Genomic DNA, 22062 nt, shown 5'->3' with positions numbered 1-22062 from the left:
TGTTCACGAAATGTTTATAGATATGTTCACGAAATGCCAGATTTGAATATATCTACTTATTCTTACAAAATGTTTATAGATATGTTCACGAACCACCACCACTGGATGGAGATCCCACCACTAAAATTTGAGAAAAACTAATGAAAATAGCTTAAAAACTTTGAGTTTTAACAATAAGGACAAAATAAAGGGTTAAGTGAATAGTACCAGGATTAATTTTTTAGTGTAAAAATATGATTTTTCGTTAAAGTGAACAGTACCACGAGTTTTTCGTTAAAGTTCCCTAAAATTTAAGAATGTGTTCAGGGTATTCAGATAAGTTAATAAGGCCTTTCTGGGTCTATAAATGTAGCCTAGATGTTGATGGTCCAGTTGCAGAATAGAGGAGAAGGCAAATTTTTTATTTGTCACCTTAACTTGTATTCAAATTTCAATTTGTTACCTTTTTTTGAAATAATTTATGATGAGAGAATTTTGAACGTGGGACACTTGGGTGGAAACGCAATAGCATATTCATTACAATATTGACTGCAATACAAAAACAAACTCAAAATTATGAGTATATTTGTTATAGAGTGTTACAATCTTTTCACGATTCAGGTCTAACATCAATAACATTTTCTACTTTTGGATCCAAATATGAGCTTTCCTCCCTAAAAAATTAGGCAACAATTGAAATGATTTGGAGCCTAAGTTTTTAGGAGCGGAAAGTTCATGTTTGGAGTTAAAAGGAGAACAATGTCGTGTATGTTAAGTTTGATCGTGAAAGGACTAAAACAACTTTATATAAGAGGCATGTGCAAGTGTAATACTCCGCATTTTAAAAAGTGGATATATATATATTATATATAAGTGTCAAAGTGTCAAAGTACTTTTAATTTGTGTTTTACGCTAAAGTTTGATAAACCAAGTTTTTTTTTTTTTCATTAGTTAACAAATACATATATGTTTCACCGATACTTTGCTACTCTTTTGGTTTTAGTTTGAGGTGTGATTATAACCATGGGTTTTAGAGCTTTTAATTCACCATCATCTGGATATCCTACCAATTTGTAGAGTTACCATATGTTTTGTTCCAACAAGCTTACCATAAGATAAACCTTAACGTGGCCTTAGACATGCATCCACCTTACATGATATTTTTTTGTTCATGATTAACTTAACACATGTTGCTTTGCTATTGGAACATATTTCATTATTAATGATTAGTTTAACGAATTGTCTTGCTCTTCGAACACATATTATGGCTAATAATTTGCCCACTACTTGGTGTCTTTCTATTGGAACACTGGGAAGCTTTTATCCTCAAGTTAGATTGTACATGTTGTGAGAAGGAAGATCTCATACGATCCCTATAAAGGAAGGAGCAAGAACTAGAAGAAGGACACGAGGAAAAAAAAGGAGAACACCACACCAGCAAGAACACACTACCAAAAAGAATGTAAACGCTTTAAGTCATCTTTCATACTGTGTATTTGTAAGTCTCTCATATATAGTGAAATACAAATGAAAGCAAACCCCAGTGGATATAATCAATTTGGTGAACCACTCCAATACTGTGTGTTTATGTGAATGTTTGTGTTATCAAGTTCTAGTGAAGCACCATTATCCAACTCCGTGAAGCACCACCAAATCTCCCTCTATTTTTCAACGAGAATCCTGAGAAAGAAATCACATACAAATCCCAGAAAATGCATAAGAGCTTACCCAACAAATCTCTCCACCAAACTCATCATCATTTTCTCCTAGTTATCAAAAGAAAGAATTTCGAGAACCAGAAATTCGTCATATCTGTTTTGCAGATCAAATTACCATTTTCTTTAGTTCAAATCAAAAAGCCGTCTTCAAGAAAGTTGTTCGTTAACTCGTTAAATACAATACATCCAAATATGAGATCCATAGGAGCTGTATAACTTCAGAAACTCAGGTATAATCAGTGACTGCTCAGCACTCGTCTGTCAACCAGTCAGGTCTGTTGTGAGCTTCGAAACTACGTTTTCTCTTACTCATATCAAAATACTTTCTTCATAAAAATTGTTCCTTATTCTCTCTACCTTAACATATCAAAGTCTCAGAAAGATCTAACTGTCCATTCATTACAGAAAGTCTCAGAAAATCCTCATAAAACCTTACAGTCATGTTTGGAGCTTAAAAATCCAACTTACTGTGATCAAACAAAAACACTTCCTTCACAAAAATTATTCCTTATCATCTCTTCTATAAATTATCCAAAAAGCTCGACAACCTAATCTGTATGTTGGCCTATACATCAGTTTGAGCAGCTTATGTAAGGTTGAGCTGGCCTTCTCAGCCAGCCTCTTTGGCCTACATCTCCATTTTATCTTGCTCACCAATTCTACTCCTGTTACATATGCAAATTTTCAGCTATATTAAAGAAGATAAGGGTTTGAAGAAAAGCATAAAAGGAGGAAAGAGAAAGAGAGGTGTCGAGGGAGTTGTGAAAGGCAAGGAAAAGAAAAGAAAAGAAAAGAGTATGAGCAACAAGTTAATAAAAATGAAAACAACAGAGAGAGAGAGAGAGAGAGAGAGAGAGAGAGAGAGAGAGAGAGAGAAGAGTGTTGTTTTGTAGTTTGTCATCTGTGATAAGAGAAAGAAGGGGGTGTTTGTGGGAAGTGAAGGTGTGAGAATAGCCTACCGGAAGGGAAAGAACTGGAAGAAAAGAAAGAAAATAATGAGGTTTTGGAAGGTTGGGAGAGAGTTGAAAAGAAAGAAAGTGGTAAGAAGGAGTCGGTTAATGAGAAAAAAAAATGTGAGTTGGAGTGGGTAAAAGGGTTTTGAATCTGATCCACACTAAAAATAAAGAACAAGAATTAATGAAAGGAGAAATATACGAAAGTGTTAAAATTGAAATAATGAAATTTTAAGGAGAACAACAACATGATGGTAATATAATCTTTTACCTATTTAACTTTAATTCTTGCTGATATCATTTTATTCGACGTTAATGATGCTTTATGTGTTTGGATTGATAAATGAATTATTGTTTTACACTTTACATTTGGATAATCATGAGAATATTGGCTTTCATATGTTGCTTTAAATATGCATAAGCATTCATGAAAAGCAAGACAAAGAGTTGAAAGATCTCATCTATAAATATCCAAGCTAGGGTTCCCTCTAAGGAGATATAACGCATATCTGATATCTCATCTAACATGTACATGCTCAAACACATCTCTACATGCTCATCCAACTCATGCATGGAACTATTTGATTCTCCCTTTTTGACGAGGAGATATGTAGGCAATCATTTTCGAATTTAGTTACATCCCCCCAAACAATTCTCCTATTTATCGATATTCAAGAGATTCCAACGATTATTCGTATATCAACGATTATGCGCGAATTTGATTCCAACAGTAGGAATAGTAATGTATTTCTACAATGTAAGATGTAATTCATGCCGTTTGTGTTTACCACATGGTTTGTTTACCAAAAACAAAACAAAGCAAAACACAAAAAAAAAAAAAAAAAAACCCACATGATTTTCAGATTGGGCTGAGTTTTCCTGGTTTCTTGATTAATTTTTCCTACTATTTTGGGCCTGGCCCAGTAGATTTTGAGCTTTTAGTCAGTAATTACCTTTTTTTCATTAAAATAAAAAGAAAATGAAACTAGAACCAGATCTAACCTCTAACATCTAACTTACTTACTTTATTGTTTGATTCACAGAACCAAAACTGGACTGATTTGATTTGATTTGAACAAGAGAAGAGCATGGTTGGGTTCCACCATTCCAGTTCTAAAAGGGAAACTGAACTAGGTCGGTTCGTTTTGTCGCCGACATTACTGTCGATATAAACTCTAGTTCCACGAAAACTGGAAAACCCAAGACCTGAAATTACATAAAATTCAAAAGAACCGAGAGTTTACAAAAGAAGGCGGCAAGCTGCAATGTCAACTGCGGATGGCGATGTCTCAGAAAGCCTCTCAGATATCGACGACTCCGAGGTATGCAGATAAAGCAGGCATTGCTTTCTTATTATTTTCGTTCAATTTTCTGAAATGTTTTCGTCGAATGGTGTCTGCCCATTCTCCATAAGTTGATGAATTTTAGGTAGGTGCTCAAATATTTCGATGATAATAAGAATTTTTAGTTTGCATGCGACGTTGTTGGAATTTTATTTCGTAGTTATTGTGAAAAGTTCAGTTCTTGGTTCATGACAATCGACCACATTTTCCATGTCTGATAATTAAGGGGATAAATTTAATCAAACGCAAAAGCAGAGATCCTGAAAGTTACACCCACCTGCCCATCAGAGAACACTTCCATCATAGCCCACTCGGTAGTCCGTATGGCGATTTGGATTCCTATGCGATTGTTGCTTCTATTTTTCGTTTGTGAATTTCGATATGGAAGAACTCATGCTTCTGTTTTTTAGGTTGCTGGGTACCTTAACAGCAAGGAGGCGGCGCGGTTTAAAAGATTCATTTGGGAAGTACTTAACAAGGACTACGATCAGGTAATGCCTTTGCAAGTTTATAAGTTTTGGCACATTTGTTTTCACAAGGATTTGGTGCAATGTTAGGCAATTTCGTAGTTTCTGTTTGTTCGATGGTTTTGTTCTTATTTTTCGTCTATGTTTTTTATGGCCACGACTGTTCAGAGTGAACGATTGAGGGGATTTTGCATTTGATCATGACCGTACTAGTATACATTTTCCTTGTATGGGTTTCTGGTTTTCTTCCTTCCACTCTTTGCCTCTGCATTCTTCCTTTACTCTTTAGCTCTGTGATTTTTTGGAAGTTCTTAACTCAATTCTTTCTTTGTAGTACTTCTGTACTCTCTCTTTTCGTACTTGATTCAAAAACCCTAATCTTTGACCTCTCTTTGCTTTCTGGTTTCTCTAACTTTTAACCCCCAAATTCAAAAAGCATGCTCCTAACTAAAATTTGCAACAAACAGTTTGTCTTCCAGACAATTAACTTGTTTTTAGTCCTAATCTTTGAAACTATGGCTAATCTACGAACAATACTTCTTTTAAGATCCTAAGCACATAAAACAACAAATTCTGAATCCTTAAGCCCCACTAAATAGGCAATTTCAGTTATGATAGAGCACATGTCTTGGAACTGGTGTCTTGCTTGCACTTTTTATGCATTTCGTTGCAGTAAAATCATTCCTTTCAAAGAAGGACCTTCTAACCAAAATCTTGAATTTATTCATTATATCACTGGATATGGCTAGCTTAGCTATGTGGTTTATCCCAATATTGACTTCATTTGAGTTTATCTTTGCATTTTTCTAGACTGTCATGTGTGCATTGTTCTCTAAAATGTATGCTTGGAAGATTCATTCAGCTTATTCACCATTCTTCGTCGTTTGTGCCTAAATTCTCAACTGTTATTGGAGTCACACCTGCTTACAAATTAGTATTTTTTTAATCTTATCTGCATTTGATTTATTTTTTAGTTTTTCCCTTTTGTTTATCTGTCTTTGTGTTACTGCCAGCATTGAGCCTTACTTATTGATTTCTAATTTTCTACATACAATGGATAAATTTGGCAGGGAAAGAGTAGAAAACGAGCCAGAAAAGCCAAGAAAGCTGCACCTGCAGAAAAAACCGCCAAAGTTTCTACTGTGATAAATAACAAGGAGGTAAGGGAATTAGCTGATGGATATGCTTCGTTTAAGTATTATTCCTCCAGCATGATGCAACTTATATCTTACCCAACAATTATTTACATGGCATTCTTTTTTCGCAGAGGCTGAGTTCGAAAATCGACTTTGATGCTTTGAAGAAATTAAATGAAAAGCTTCTAAGTATCTTTTTACTGGCTTATTTTAGAATCATTCTTGCTTTACTCATAGCTCTGCAATTCGTATATTATGTTGTCAAACATTATATGTCTCGTTGCCTGTGAACCTAATGCAGATTGCAAAAGACTAAAAAAGCCAAACAAACCTGGTAGACTAATAGTATGTCAAACTTTGATAGTCGTCACATGTTACTTGTTTATGTCTGGTCAGTCGGCAGACACCAATTTTTGTATAGTGGAATAAAGGTCTATCGAAGTTGTACAAGCTATGGCAGGATAAAACCTAAATATGTGAAACCATGATCTTTATACAGGTTGTTTGCTAATCGAGCAGCTAATGGAAGACTTGAGGAAATAGGAAATGTTATATCTCGTTATATGGTTGATAGTTTTTTGGCCATATATAATAATTTTGCAATTGTAATTCCTTGTTAGGAATCCTAAGAGGTTTTAGAATGTCTGTTTTTACGAGCAACGGCAAGAACTTGTCAATGTATCCTGAATTTGCTTAATCTGACCTTTTTCTCCGTCTGTTTTTCAGGGACCTGGATTTGAAGAACGCAAGGAGTCTAATTGCGGCAGTGGTAAGCAGCTGTCAAATCAGAAAAAGATTCATTTTGAAGTTAGTCATGATGAGGAGCTCGAACATGAAAATATGTACAGTGAAGAGGCTGAAGCCGGAGAAGGCTACGACGATGATACACATGTTGCAAATGACGAATATAATGGATACAATTATGATGAAGAATACAATTACGATGAGGGATATAATAACGACGATGGATATGATTTTGACGAATTGTGACTCAAATGGTCAATGTTGTTTTCTTGATTTTGGTTAACTTTTCGTGATTCAGTGAATTCATGTTGTGATCGAAGGGTTAACTGATTATCTGTCCTGTTTTTTGAGAATTTTTTGAGAAGCATTTACTGGTTCTTAACAATTGTATCTGTCTGAGGAATACAAATTTGAGGATTGGATCATGTTATGATCTAAAAGCTTAAGCAGTTAACTGTTCTGGTTTTCGCCAACTCTTTGCTAAATATTGTATTGTTCTTAGCTATTTGTATCAGTCAGAGTGAAATTAACTGAGCGTTGCTTGTATTACATTCACTCCAGAAAAAATTATTCGATGTCGAAAAATCTTGACATAACACTGACCGAATAGCATGTCTTGGTTCAAATTCCTAGCTGTTCAGAGTTTGCTAGAAACAGCAAGGTACTTTGTATGACGGCCCTGAGCAACAATCTTCCCAGTCTTCTTCTTCCTGATCTCAACACTAGCAACACCAACAGTCTTCCCGACACGTAACGTCCTGGACTCGATCTCAACTTCCTCGCCAGGATAAGCCGAATCCAAGTACGACACATTGATCTCCACCAAAACTCCGGAACTGAGAGCTCCAGAGGAGAGGATTGCAGCTGATCCTATCAAATCCACAACGGTTGCCGTGGCTCCACCGTGCAAGAAATTGCCCCCGTTCACCAAACGCGGGGGTACTGTGAAGGAGCAAACAATGTGTCCGGGTTCAAGGAGATCGATATTGACGCCTTTCAGGATGAAGGGCTCAAAGAACTTGTCGGGCAGACCATCCATGGCGATTGCCATTTCACCTTTTTCTCCAAAAACTTCTTCACTATCTCCATACTTGTTTCCTCGGCTCCTTCTTTCTTCATTTCAACTACTGCCTTCAATTCGAACTTCTGTTGCTGATTTGATGCCTACGAGCGTTTCTTCTTTCGGAATTTTAATCTGCAAAAGGATTTTTTTTCAGTCTCAATCCCAACAAAAATAATAGTTCTTGATCAAAATTATGCAACTCTGGGAAAAAAAAACAGAAAAAGATCATAAGGGAACAAGTTATATATCCATATTCTACGATTTTACCAAAACGAAGGCAATCCTTAGCGCAACAGAAAGATCGCTCCTTACAGCCTTGTTGGCTTGGAGTCACCCTTTATGATATTACTAGAGCATGAGAAGATCTCAATCATACCAAATTGAGAAATCAATTTAATCATATGAAAAATTATACGATTCATTTTCATTTCATCCATTCCAATCCGATCCTAGAGACCAAACAAGGCCTTAGGTTCTAACCAAACACACAGAAATTCACAAATAGAAAGATTTGAATTATATTTTGCATTGCATTTTCTATCATTTTCCTTCCAAAGTTTCCTGGGAATCAAGAAGTACACCCTTAAATTACATCCATGGAGGGGAAAAAATGAGAACTTGCATACAAACAGATCAACCCAGAGACGGTAACATAAACCAAAATTTCATAAATATTTTCCGAGAATCAAAACAACCATATTCTTCCCAAATTCAGGAGCAGTTTATACAAATTCCCATGTTATTCACAAATTCAGAAACAGACGCATAAATCAAGGATAATCTGATAAAAAAATTTTAAAAAAAAAGACACAGAAACAGAGCTCTTAATTGAATTAATTAATTAGAGAAAGCTATAACAGAGAGATCTGAACCTTGAGGGCTGTCAGCTGCGTCCTTTCTCTGAGTCAGTTCGTCTGCAGAAATGCGAGTGAGACAGAAGATGGACGTGAGATGTGGAAGAGGGGTGTTTTGACCAACAAATGAAAAAGCAAACAGAGGTCAAATTTGAAGTTTGGCATCCCAACTCATTCAATTGACAATAAATTTTTTTTTTTTTTTTATCTTTTAGTTAAACACAATTACCAATACCTTTTATAATTTCAATAGCTAGCAACTCACTCTTTTCGCTATAGAGATTTCAGTGTCCTCAGAATACGAAGCGAAACATTATATATGTTATTTTATAATTTTAAATTTTTTTATGTGTCTAGTTGTAATAATGATTTCTTAACTTTAATTCAATTGAAGCAATAATCTATAAATTAAAAATTCATTATCATTAAGCCTCTAGCTCAGCAAAACATGCAACTGTGTTCCCTCAACTAAAAATTTATTACCCTTTGTCCTCAACTTTAATCTAACTGGAAAAATGATCTCTCAACTTTAACCCAATTGAAGCAATGATCCCTCAACTTTAACTCAATTGTAGAAATGGTAATTCCAACATAACTCATTTTGACAAAATTCTGACGAAGTTGATGAAAAAGATCATAGCTAGAAGTTTTGATGAGTTGAGGGATCCCAATTGTAGCAATGGTCCTTTCAACATAACTCATTTTGACAAAATTCTGACAAAGTTAACGAAAATGATTATAGCTACACGTTTTGATGAGTTGCATGACAAATGATAATAGATTTTAGTTAATGAATCATTGCTCCAACTTGATTAAAGTTAAAGAATCATAGGATGTTTAGCTTTAATGGATGCATATAAACAAAATGTATAACATGTCACGTATTCCATTCATTTTTCACGAATTAGTAGAATCTCGACCAAGTGAAGTCAAAATTGAGTTAAAGGGGCAAAGTTACGATTTTTTTTTAAAGAGAAACATGAAAGGCTAAATGAAATTAGCAGAATCTCAACAAAGTGAAGGGGAAATTGGATTAAAGGGCAGGAACTTGTTTAGGTTCTAAGGTTTAACAGCTTTTACATCTAGTTAAAAATATGAAGAAAAAAAAATTAATTACTTCATTTTTTTTCTTTTTTAATAAAAAATAGCATTATTGAATTAAGTTTTAGAAAGAAAAAAAAGAAAGCATGAGATCAAACCAATAATAAAATGCATAAATATCATATTACTTTTCGTGGTTCTACATTTTAATTATTCTATAGTTGTTGAATAAACAAAGCTGGTTTGAAGAATACAGAGACTGACGTTGGCTGAGACTAATCATGCCACTATATATACTTATATATACTGCTCCCATGAGGCCATATATATTTTGGTTTATGCAAGTGGGAATTGTCATTTTCATTCTCATACACTCATAGTAGGTTAAAGAGAGAGGAGAGAGAGGAGAGAGGGGATGAATTCCAGAGCTAGTGGGCGAAGAAGCCGCCATCTCTGATATCTTCCTACCAGTTTGCTGCTTGCTTCTGCTTCAGCTCCTCCATCTTCTGCTTCAACAGCAGGTCGGGTATCTCTCTCTCTCTTTCTCTCTCTTCATATGATACGCACATATAAAATACAGGAGATCAACCGCTAACCAGCTATCTTTCTCTTTCGAAATGTTAAAGTTCATCCTCAACTGTAACCAACAGATGCAATCAAAAGCAGTATATTTCCCTATGGTCATTTTGGTTTTCATCCCAAATCAATCTAATTGATAGACTAAAATTTTATTTGTTTAAATAATTTGATCGAGATTCTTAGCATTATTTAAGATATTTAACTCATGCATTTATACATTTAATGTTTCACAAATTATGAAATTTAAACAAATTTAAATAATATTTTAAAAATATAATAAATACTTAAAAATCAATTTTAGAGTAATATTGTTTTTCACAAAAATTATAGCAAAAAATAATGTACCCACATAATTATTAACTTATTTTGAAAAATAATTATTGATCTATTTTAAAAGATAAAATAAATACATATAATTAGCATGGGTACATGTAGCAAAACAAAAAATTATGGATACAAATGCAAATAAAAGTTTAAAAATTATGGGCACAAAAAAGAATTAATATATGGTTACAAATTAAAATTGAAAAGAAAATTTGTATAAATTAAAAGAAAGGTTGCAAATTAAAAATGGGTACAAATTAAAAATAAAAATATATAATAAAAAATTTAGCTATAATTATAAATATACCAAATGTAATGTTTTTAACACTCATTGAATATATTTAGAAATAAAAAAATATTTTATTATTAAAATAATTAATAACTTAGATTTTAATCAAAAATAAAAAAAAAATTTAATGAAGTAGAAAAAATAGAAATGGGAACTAAATTTTTCCACTTCCCCGTCTGTTTGCTTAGTTTAAAAAATTTAAAACACTGCTGTGGTTTGGCAATATTTAATAATTATTTATGCATTTAATATATTATCCATGATCAAGCTTATTTAACTTTATGGAAAACTCATCAACTTGGGCCGCAACTTGATCGCACTGCATGCGGTGCAAGCTACGTGTCTTTACACCAATGTAACTTGGCAGAATATGTGTATTCCTTCCCTTTCCTACCCAATTTGTATAACTGGTTAATATAAATTATAAGTTTTATTTTATGTTAAAGAGAGATAAATTTATATTGATGCTATCTAAATATTTATTTTTATTTTTTATATATTTTATATATATATATTTTTTTTAATTTCTGATCGTCAGATAGAATGAATAAAATAAAATAAATAGAAAATAGCATTACCTTTTACTTATTGATGCGATTGCGAGGATGAGTATGAGTCTTTGATATGAACAATATTTTTCCCCTAACATTGAAAAGGAGAAAATCATAGTACTGGTTTGTGAATTATTACTAAATTGTAGTTTTAGTCTACAAATGAAAGATCTATTAAAAGTACCGTATGAGTTCGACAAATGTGAAGCGTTAGTCCTTCACACTAACTCTGTAAGAATCTTTGGCCAAAATCCGAGGAGTACCTTCAAGAAGAGTAAATTAGAGAATTGCCCGTATGCTCCTTTTAATAAGAATCCTTAAAGAATTAGCCTCAATAACCAGTGTTCCATATTTTGTTTATAGATTAAAGATACAATTGAGGTCGAGTTTTGGCGTAGTGGAAATGTTGATAATTTGTGATCCAAAATGGTCACGAGTCTAAGTTGTGGAAACTTCTTTGTAAAATTAAGGTAATATTGCATACGTTAAACGTTCTTTGTCAGCTCTTATAATGCATAAAGTCTTATTGGTTTGAGCTGCCCTTCTTATTGGTTTGAATTTACGCCACATTAGTTCTTTCGTTGCTATCGAGTAGCTTGGTGTTCTAGGAGGAACTGGCATTCACCTTCAGTGTACATTATCTTTATACCACTTGAATATTAGGGATAGACTACACTTTTCAAACACTAGCGTATCACAAAAAAATTGTCAATATGGATTTTTCAGTAATTGGTTTCTGGTTGTTTATTCTAAGAACAGGGAATAATTTTGGGAGTTAATTTTTTGAGACATAGCTCTAAATTTGTTTTCTTTTTGCTGATTTTCGAAGTAGTTGCGAGAAGTGGTTCTTTTGAACCAGTTGAATTGATTTCTGTGATTGCATGTGGAGTGTGTTTTTAAATTTTGGTAGTCGATCTCAGAATGTGGTGGCCTTTTGGGGAATTCAGGGTTTCTCCAAATCTAAATTTGGTGTGTGTGTGTGTGTGTTTGTGTGTTTGTGTGTGTGTGTGTGTGTGTTTAGCTGAGGTTGAATTTGAATTTTGCGGACAGTTTGGTTTTTTGAAAATTTAGGTTTGGATAAGAAAATGACGATGAGCAAAGGCGAAGTGCCAGACTTGCAATAGGCCTTAAAAGTGTAAGTTATCTTTTCAACTCTATTTTTTTTAATTTGTCATCCGAGTTTCATAGAAAGCTCGCATCTCGGTTAATTTTTTTTATTAGGGGTTTGACATTTTATTTGTATGGCTCGTTGAGGTGGTTTTTGCAACCAGGCTTGCATTATTGTTCAAGACTAACTACTGTGATAGTAGAGTGTGGCGAATTCTCTTATTTACATCTAAATTTGAACAATTTATTGTATCATAAAGGAAAAATGAATATGAGATGATATTGAAGAAGGCCTAGCAAAGCATCTGCCTGCTAGCTTGATTCAAATACCGCAACCTCAGTTATTGTTTAGGTGAGGTGTTCTATATATATGAAAATCTTTGAGTCTTGAATATTTTAGGCATTACGTCAGCAACTTGAGATAATTGTAAAGCAGTACATATAGCGTTGATGCCTTTTACTTCACATTCACACGCGTATTTGTTTCGTTGGAATTAAACTTGCAATGTACAGATTTATGCCAAGGAAAAGTCAAGGCCTTTGGAGCTTGATATTCTTTGTTAGAGTTTCTATTACAAAATTAGGGAGCTATCCTGTCCATTTATGCTTCCGTTTAGTAAGATTGGGGTAATAAAGATTTCTAAGGTGTTTTCAAAGTTGTTTTGGAGTTGCATTCAGTTCTCGGAAAACCACATTAAGAAGCATTTTGTCAATTGATGCCTTATGGAAAATTTTCGTTTTTTAATCCTCCTTTTGTTTTAGTTTCGTGTTAGCACATGGCATATTTTGTTTTGGTTGCTGGTTATTCGATGTGCCGTTCAATTTGAGTATCATTATGTGAAAATGATTCATAGCTGTTGCGGATTATAGCAGCACTTCGTTTTGATTTGTAAACAAACTGTATACTTAATCTTTGTCTTGGGTTGTAGTATGACGTTTAACGATTGAATTTGTAAGATGGTGTAGCAATTTTTTAAGAAACTTATTATTTCTGCCAAGTGCTCAAGTATTATGTCTTCTACTTTTTTACTTTTCCTTTTTTGTGTTTTTCTTCCATGTAGTAGGCTGATTACTTGGAATTATGATATTGATGACACAATACGATCTACAAATGAATGTTTCTTATAGCATGCATATCCATATATAGCAAGCAAAGTTTGACTTCATTGGTTCTCAGGTACCACATCTTTTTAGTTCCTTTGTGTGGAAACTATTCATGCCTGTTACGACTAATACATTAAATGCCTGCAGCAAAGCGCATACATTTTCTAGTTAAAAACTATAAAATTGCATTGTTTGTGGACTTCAAGAGAAGAAGAAAAAACTTGGATTTGGTAAGTATAAGAAAGGATAATGCTTGGGAGACCCTCTCAAATAGGTTTTATGGACCTCTCTACCACTTCATACCTTATGGTTTAACGTCAATTCTTGTGTCAGTATTATAAAATATTGCACCTTAAGGCAGCAAAGAGTCCATAAGGCTGCAAAAGAAGAAAAAAAATATTGCATCTTAAGACGGCAAAGAGTATAAAAAGTCTCACCTTTGAAAATCTCCTTAGCATTTCTTCTTTTAACTTTCTCGTACATCATTGAACTCAGACAAATTTTTCATCCCGATCGAATTTTCAGTGCAGCCACAAATATTGAAAAAGTCTCACCTTATTTTTCCTTTGAAAATGTCCTCGTCTACTTTTCTAAACTTTATTGTATTGCCACGATATATTTTATACACAAAATTATCAATGATATGGTATTCTTTGACCGGACAAACTTACGACATAGATGCAAATGTTCCAATGTTTTAAGTTAAATCGCATAGTATGTCATGTATTTTGCCACACATAATAATGTAATTTGTTTAAATATTCTCACAATGATATTCTCGTTATATGCCGTATCAAAATCACTAACTAACAAAAAAAAAAAACGTTAATCCATCTCCATAATTACAAGATTTGACCATCTGCTGAGCAAAAATGTTAATCCACTAGTCAATCCGTTGATATTTTCAACAAGAACCGTAGGTAAACATTTCAAGACTAAGTCATGCAGGTCAATCTGTAATATTATAATATACAATTCAAGTAATATGATCAAAGCCTTAGAACCTTGGACAGCAATATGTGCACATATAAATTGTCGATATATGACTAACATCTAGTGGTCTTGTTTTTACATGCATGATTCAGTCAGTGGGAGAGAAAACGGGTCGCCCGTAATAAGAAGAAAAAGAAGAGAGACTTGTTCTGCTCTCCCAATTCACGAAGACGGAAGTCACTGGTTGGGCTGGTCCAACCAAGAAAGGCATGGGGCATTGCTTGTTCTGTTAGGTTCTTAGTAGGAGTCGTCTACCTTTTCTTCTTTTACTTCACGGTTTCCTTGATAGCTGGAAGTTCTCCAAAAGTACAAAGGCTGGAGGACTTTGTACCATCCATTCCAGTGTCGTTGAATTCTGTTCAACAGCCCAAGGATTTGGAGCGCATCTTTTGTATAGAAGTGTCGGCCGTTTAATTCACTCCGTCGAGGAGAGCAAGTTCTGCACATGTACAATATGAAGATGAAATTGATGATGAGGATACTATTACTCTGCTTCCTCAACTGTTTCTGGTTTCAGCTGTCCTTTGCTCAAAATGCTACCACTGATCCATCTGAAGGTTCTCTCTCTCTCTCTCTCTCTCTCTCTCTCTCTCTCTCTCTCTCTCCCCCCCCATACTCATACACACTTTGCCCCATATAAGTGTTTTTGACCAGGAACTGGGCTTCTTTCCCTCAACAAAATGACATTTTAAGTGTTCTTCGACAATATGAAATGAAGTTTCGAAGAAATTATTGTAAAGCCCTTTTTCTTCCCATATACAAAACATCCAAAAATTAAGGGTAACTTTCCTTTGTAATAATCAATTTGATCTCTCATTTGATTCAAGATGGTCTGGTAAGTGGTAACACAAGTCAAATTATGGTGTGATATAATCTAATACACACAAGGACTGAATTAACTGAGAATGCAGTGAGGGCGTTGAACTCAATATTTGAACAATGGGACACACAAGCAGTGCCGGGGCTGTGGAATATCAGTGGAGAACCCTGCAGTGGATCCGCCATCAACGGCACCGAATTTGAGATCCCCGATAACAACCCAGCCATCGCTTGCGACTGTACTTACGACAACGGTACTACATGCCACATCACCAAACTGTATGTTAAACTACTCTCTCTTTATGAACAAGATTTCTATGCCAATGCTGATTTTTCGCTAGCTATACCTATATATATATTAGTCAATAATTTGACTGTGCCACTCCATTTTATAAAGTTCTAAATGTTCAATCTTTTTGCTTTCCAGGAGAGTGCATGCTCTGTACAAACGAGGGGTGTTTCCAGAAGAATTCTTGGATCTAAGATATCTCGCAGTTTTGTATGAATTTTTTCCAACTCCCTTCTCTGTTTTTGGTTCATCAAAATTATCAATTGGAAATCAAAAATATAGTGATGTCGTAAGATTAAGGATTACATTTTGTTTCAATTTCTGTAGGAAAATTGATATGAATTATTTCAAAGGTCCCCTACCGGCATTCATTGGCAATATGTCTGCATTGATTATATTGTAAGTAGTGACAGAAAATTTGTTTAAGTACTCATACTTCTGATGAGACTCGTCGCAATTTGTATACTTCATTTTGAATATCATAATCTACAGTTATGTTCTTTATACCTTTTCTCTATTATTTACACCGTAATCTACACAAAACCATTATGATTTTATTGAATAATGCAGTACTAGTTTCTTGTAATGTAATGGTGCTTATCTTTAGTGAACTGATATCTCCATTCAGGTCAATTGGCCACAATTCATTCTCTGGGCCCATCCCCAAGGAGCTTGGAAATCTTACGGAACTAAATATGCTGTAAGCCATGAAAAATGAGAAAGCGTTCAGTAAAATTTTGTGTCATAAACATTAGATGCAGAACCTTCTATCACTCTTCAATAATTGCTTTCAAGTAATTGTTTGCCTGTTCAACATGACTTGTAGGGCCATCGGATCAAATAATTTCTCCGGAACACTCCCTCCAGAACTTGGTAATTTAGTCAAGCTCCAGCAAATGTAAGTGGTTCGTTAAATCATCAAATTTGAATTACATGTTAGTTCCTTGTGCATAAGCAAAAATTGCACCTTATCGTATAAAATGGGTATTAATCAGTTGCCTTAAGATTTTCACAGTTACATGGACAGCTGTGGACTCAGTGGTGAAATTCCTTCAACATTTGCCAAGCTCACCAGCACGCAAATCTTGTAAGAACGGCTCTTAAATTGTATTTTAGATTTGTTTGTTTATCTAGTACTTTGAGATTGCTTTTCTTGGATGAGCTTATTATAAGTCAACTTTTTGAATTTTAGTTGGGCATCGGACAGTCTTTTCTCAGGAAAGATACCTGATTTCATAGGGAATTGGACACAACTCACTTCTTTGTAAGCACAGAAAATTTTGATCTTATGCAGTTTATGAAAGCAGACCTGAGATGGATAATTTGTTCACAAGCTTCTTATATGTTTCTGTAGGCGATTTCAAGGGAACTCTTTCGAAGGCCCAATACCAACCGGCTTTTCTCAATTGACCTCATTAAAGTCTCTGTAAGTATAAATGTTTCATAAATTGTAATTCTTTCTCTTTCTCTGAAGACGGGATTTCAGTTATTTTGCATATAATTATGTAGGCAAATCAGTGATATATACGATGGGAGCTCCTCTCTTGATTTCATAAAAAATATGAAGAACTTGACTGAGTTGTAAGTGAAGATTCTTGTCGATCCATATACTTTCATCCAACTTTTTCCTTTTGAATTTTGATATCTTACTCCATCTACTTTTTATCAAATTTGATGTGAATAACAGAAAACTACGAAACGCATTAATCACTGGTATCATCCCATCTGATATTGGAGAATATCAAAGTCTACAGATACTGTACGTACCAGCGCATATAAGCGTGAGTCCCAACGAGGCCAATTAGTTTTCTTTCATTCTGATTGCTCCTCTCAACTTATCGTTGGTGTTGCAGGGATCTGAGTTTCAACAATTTGACAGGCCAACTCCCAAGTTCTTTGTTCACCATGAGTTCTCTTACATCCTTGTAATCCCCGTCATTATTATATTTTGCTTGCCTCATCATACATAAGTTATCAAATCTTTAACATTCCCTACTTTGATTGAAGATCTGGACTAATCCTTATAGATTTTGTGCACATCTGACCTTTTTCTTGCTCATCTCTTTTTCTTTTCTGGGTGCCTTCTACCATAATCGAAATGGCCAGGTTTCTTGGAAACAATAGTCTATCTGGACCTCTTCCGAGCCAAAAGAGCAATCGACTTCAGACTATGTAAGTCCTCGTTTCTTAAAAGTAGTCCTATAGAATGTACTGAGTCTACTGACATTGAAACTAGTACTTTGTACGTGCGTGTGCACGTGCATGTATGTGTTTGTGCGTTTTGTAAGCATTCTAATCCTTTATCTTACACAAGTTCTTATAACTTTCATGCATTTTGTGTCTTCTGATTCTATTTTGTTATTTGCAGAGATTTGTCTTACAATTATTTATCAGGAAGCTTTCCCCAGTGGGTGATCACACCATCGCAACTGTACGTCTCCTTTTATCTTTCATCTTCATTTTACAGTTTAAATACCCAGAATATGTTCGGACAAAAAATATCACTACGATTCGTTCTCACACTACTTGCCTATTAAGTTTTGATCCTGTACGTGGAATTTTCATTTGACAGAGATATATTTCTTCACATGTTAATTGATTAATGATTTTATGCAGGAACTTAGTGGTCAACAACTTCACATTTGACAAAAAAGACATAACGTGAGTTGAAGTTTCTGTTGCCGGTTTTTAGACAAGCAATACTATCACTACTCTTCCACTATATGTTTCTATCTAGATAACTAATAATTGTTCTTTGTGTTCGCAGTACTCTTCCTGGATTGAATTGCCTCCAGAGAAACTTTCCATGCAATCGAAATACCCCACGATGTAATTTGCTTTTATGTCACCCAACATTTATTGTTTTAACGCAATGTCATGTTAGAGGAAAAGGCATTGCTTCTCTAGTTATGTATACACATGGATATAGATAGCAAGCATGTTTTCATAAGTTCAGTAATAAGCATAACTGGTCAGAAATATGTGACTCAAAAACATTAGTATGAGTCTTCAATTTGAAGTTTCATCGCTAATCATGGTAGATTATGGTATTACATGAAACTTACAGATGCAAACTTCTCAATCAACTGTGGTGGACCGCAAATGATGGGACGTGATGGCATATTGTATGAGGCTGAAGACTCAGATCTTGGTCCAGCAACATTCAATGTAACCAGTATAAAGCAATGGGCCGTCAGCAATGTTGGTATGTTTTCTGACGGAGTGAACCGACCGTTTCTGGTAAATACCCTTGCACAAGTCACCGGAACAGATGTGACCCCAGAGCTTTTCCAGACTTCAAGATTGTCCCCAGGATCATTGAGATACTATGGCCTGGGTCTTGAGAATGGACCTTACACTGTAACATTGCACTTTGCAGAGACGGTTTTTGATAGGCGCATTCAGCAAACTTGGGAAAGTCTAGGACGGCGTGTATTTGATATCTATATTCAGGTATGGCTGCTTATGGAAAATAAAAAATAAAAATTCTAACTTATTTGAAGTAAAGACTCATTAGGTAGGTTTTCGATAGTTTAAGCTACTTTAATCAAAAACAAAAAATCATCAAGGTTTCAGTAAAAAAACATTGGTAGTTAGAGACCGCATCCAAAGTCTTCCATGATTTAAAGGAGACTAGACTTATTACCTAGCTCTTCATTTGGTTGCTAGGGTACCCGCAGGATAAAGGACTTTGACATATCCAAGGAGGCAGGTGGGGTTAACGTAGGAATTATGAAAAGATTCAATGTTAACGTGTCAGAGAATTATCTTGAAATTCATCTGTTCTGGGCTGGTAAAGGGACTTGTTGCATACCCAATCAAGGTGATTACGGCTCACTAATAGCAGCCATCCATGCTGCTTCAGGTATAATTTGTGTTAACTAGTAGAGATTTCCTATGAATGGTATAAATGTATTTTTCTACTGCTAATTGACACTGAAGAATTCGTCTGTTTTATTGCTTAGATTTTACACCAACAGTTTCAGGGCTTCCACCAACTACTTCAGGAAAGAAGAGCAAAACTGGGTTCATAGTTGGTATTGCAGTTCCTGTTGGAGTTGTGAGCTTGCTATTAATATTTGCGATTCTATATACGAGAAGGAAAAAATCAGAAAAAGAGGACGACGAAGGTAAATGACCATATTATTAGTGGTATCCAATTCAGGTTTCTCTGCTTTGACATTAACACACAGAAGTATGCTTTCACGAAAGTAAAACTTATGTCACACTGTTTCGTGAATGTGCAGATATTCTAGGATTAGGCCCTCGACCAAATACTTTCAGTTATTCTGAGTTGAGAGCTGCAACTGAAGATTTTCATCCTTCAAATAAGTTAGGAGAGGGAGGATATGGCCCTGTTTACAAGGTGAAATCCGTATTACATCAGTATCATGTCCTTGAAGTAATGACAAGAGAAAGGGAGAGAGAGCAAACGAACGAGCAAGAGAAGAAAATAAAAGCTTCTTTTTTCTTTCCCTTCATGTCAATAAATTGTGTTTCTGTGTACATTGTAGGGTACACTTTCTGATGGGAGAGTAGTGGCTGTGAAGCAACTTTCAGTAGCATCTCACCAAGGGAAGAGTCAATTTGTATCTGAAATTGCTACCATATCTGCTGTGCAACATCGGAATCTAGTGAAATTGTATGGATGCTGCATTGAAGGCAGCCAGCGCATTTTGGTTTATGAGTATCTTGAAAACAAGAGCCTTGATCAGGCACTTTTTGGTACAAACCTATCTACTTTTAGGTTGCATAGAAACGGCATTGTCTGCAGTTTCAAGCACTCTAAAATTGTTAAGAAATGTTTTTGATTGGATGTGTTCACTCATATTTCAGGAACAAGTAACTTGCACCTTGACTGGCCTACTCGATTCAATATATTGTTGGGAACAGCAAGAGGACTTGCTTACCTTCATGAGGAGTCAAGGCCAAGGATTGTACATCGAGATGTCAAAGCGAGTAATATTTTGCTCAGTGCAGAACTCTCCCCAAAAATATCAGATTTTGGATTGGCAAAGCTTTATGATGACGAGAAAACCCACATCAGCACCCGGGTTGCAGGGACAATGTTAGCCATCCTTTATTGTTTTTCCAGAGGATATATACATTACGGCCACACATTTATACTTGCATGAAATTTTAACACATCATGTTAATAATGCCTTTAATGATCTCAAGCAACATTGTGCAACCATTTGATTATCTTGCATTGCAGAGGCTATTTGGCACCGGAGTATGCATTGTTTGGACATTTGACAGAGAAGGCCGATGTGTTTGGTTTTGGAGTCGTTGTTTTGGAGATCCTCAGCGGGAGACCAAACTCTTACAATAACTTGGATTCAGAAAAGATTTATCTTCTTGAATGGGTAGGAATTGCATTCGCCTAGCTTCATTTTGGCATTGTTGTGAAAAACTTATTTATACTTTCCTATGACCGTGGCATAATGTTTTTCAGGTATGGACTCTACATGAAAATGACCAAACTTTGGGGCTGGTGGATCCGAGATTGATAGAGTTTGATGAAACTGAAGCAACTAGATTGATAAGAGCAGCTCTCATGTGCACGCAGGGATCACCGATGGCGAGGCCATCTATGTCACGCGTGGTTGCAATGCTCTCTGGAGACATTGACATAGGCACTGTCATCTCGAAGCCAAGCTATTTGACAGACTATGATTTTAAAGATGTAACAACATTGTCAACAGGTAGATTTTTAGTGGGGGATGATACCCCATCAACTGCATCCAAGGATAGTAATGTTCACCTCAACTATCAGCCGGGAGGCAGCAATGCAAGTGGCGCTAACACTCCCTGGATTGACCCTGCGCCTTCTCCTGTAAACGTCACTCAATCACTGCTAGCTGGCATTAGAGGAGAAGGAAGGTGATAAATATGGAGAAATGAATTCCGCATACTCCCTTTATCTCTTTGCGCACCATTGTACTTGTTTTGGACCCTTTCCTTCTATATAATACACATTTAAATAATTAATTGTAATTGTACATTAGCTTTGGCTTTTGGCAGTGGGCAGAGGACTGGCATGCCAGATTTGAATATATCTTTGGCAAATGGAGATATGTTCACGAAATGTTTATAGATATGTTCACGAAATGCCAGATTTGAATATATCTACTTATTCTTACAAAATGTTTATAGATATGTTCACGAACCACCACCACTGGATGGAGATCCCACCACTAAAATTTGAGAAAAACTAATGAAAATAGCTTAAAAACTTTGAGTTTTAACAATAAGGACAAAATAAAGGGTTAAGTGAATAGTACCAGGATTAATTTTTTAGTGTAAAAATATGATTTTTCGTTAAAGTGAACAGTACCACGAGTTTTTCGTTAAAGTTCCCTAAAATTTAAGAATGTGTTCAGGGTATTCAGATAAGTTAATAAGGCCTTTCTGGGTCTATAAATGTAGCCTAGATGTTGATGGTCCAGTTGCAGAATAGAGGAGAAGGCAAATTTTTTATTTGTCACCTTAACTTGTATTCAAATTTCAATTTGTTACCTTTTTTTGAAATAATTTATGATGAGAGAATTTTGAACGTGGGACACTTGGGTGGAAACGCAATAGCATATTCATTACAATATTGACTGCAATACAAAAACAAACTCAAAATTATGAGTATATTTGTTATAGAGTGTTACAATCTTTTCACGATTCAGGTCTAACATCAACAACATTTTCTACTTTTGGA

General features: G+C 35.0%; 2 protein-coding genes, 1 long non-coding RNA gene and 1 pseudogene across 5 annotated transcripts; 3 read left to right on the top strand and 1 right to left on the bottom strand.

Annotated features, from left to right (window-relative positions):
- Positions 1-3632: 3632 nt before the first annotated feature.
- Positions 3633-6813, top strand: LOC125476547. 2 transcript variants are annotated; one of them, XM_048582813.1, is made up of 5 exons: positions 3633-3972; positions 4404-4484; positions 5531-5620; positions 5728-5785; positions 6323-6461. In XM_048582813.1, the coding sequence occupies exons 1-5, from the start codon at positions 3916-3918 to the stop codon at positions 6334-6336; spliced, it is 300 nt and encodes a 99-aa protein (XP_048438770.1). In that variant the 5' UTR covers positions 3633-3915; the 3' UTR covers positions 6337-6461. The 2 variants fall into 2 exon arrangements, with proteins under 2 accessions (XP_048438770.1, XP_048438769.1); XM_048582812.1 differs by lacking the exon at positions 5728-5785 and having other exon boundaries at positions 3635-3972; positions 6323-6813.
- A 48-nt stretch (positions 6814-6861) lies between these two features.
- LOC125476551 lies at positions 6862-8433 on the bottom strand (annotated as a pseudogene).
- A 1205-nt stretch (positions 8434-9638) lies between these two features.
- LOC125476553 lies at positions 9639-12958 on the top strand. The gene is made up of 3 exons (XR_007257884.1): positions 9639-9819; positions 12113-12176; positions 12263-12958. It is a non-coding gene; the product is annotated as an uncharacterized LOC125476553 (long non-coding RNA).
- A 352-nt stretch (positions 12959-13310) lies between these two features.
- On the top strand, positions 13311-21360 carry LOC125476541 (probable LRR receptor-like serine/threonine-protein kinase At1g56130). Of its 2 annotated transcripts, XM_048582799.1 has the most exons (25): positions 13311-13325; positions 14338-14802; positions 15157-15343; positions 15492-15563; positions 15681-15752; positions 15982-16053; positions 16180-16251; positions 16369-16440; positions 16546-16617; positions 16708-16779; positions 16863-16934; positions 17041-17112; positions 17207-17278; positions 17460-17525; positions 17722-17784; positions 17970-18014; positions 18121-18182; positions 18421-18806; positions 19023-19218; positions 19319-19483; positions 19601-19719; positions 19868-20078; positions 20190-20421; positions 20569-20719; positions 20809-21360. In XM_048582799.1, exons 2-25 carry the CDS (start codon positions 14691-14693, stop codon positions 21238-21240), a joined length of 3147 nt encoding a protein of 1048 aa, XP_048438756.1. In that variant the 5' UTR covers positions 13311-13325; positions 14338-14690; the 3' UTR covers positions 21241-21360. The 2 variants fall into 2 exon arrangements, with proteins under 2 accessions (XP_048438756.1, XP_048438757.1); XM_048582800.1 differs by lacking the exon at positions 13311-13325 and having other exon boundaries at positions 14318-14802.
- The last annotated feature ends 702 nt before the right edge of the window (positions 21361-22062 follow it).

The sequence above is a fragment of a genome, unplaced genomic scaffold (assembly GCF_019419815.1).
Source record: "Pyrus x bretschneideri cultivar Hongxiangsu unplaced genomic scaffold, Pyrus_bretschneideri_v1 Contig19, whole genome shotgun sequence".
NCBI lineage: Eukaryota > Viridiplantae > Streptophyta > Magnoliopsida > Rosales > Rosaceae > Pyrus > Pyrus x bretschneideri.
The sequence above is the reverse complement of the archived record's forward strand: the minus strand, read 5'-3'. Positions and strand labels throughout refer to the sequence as shown.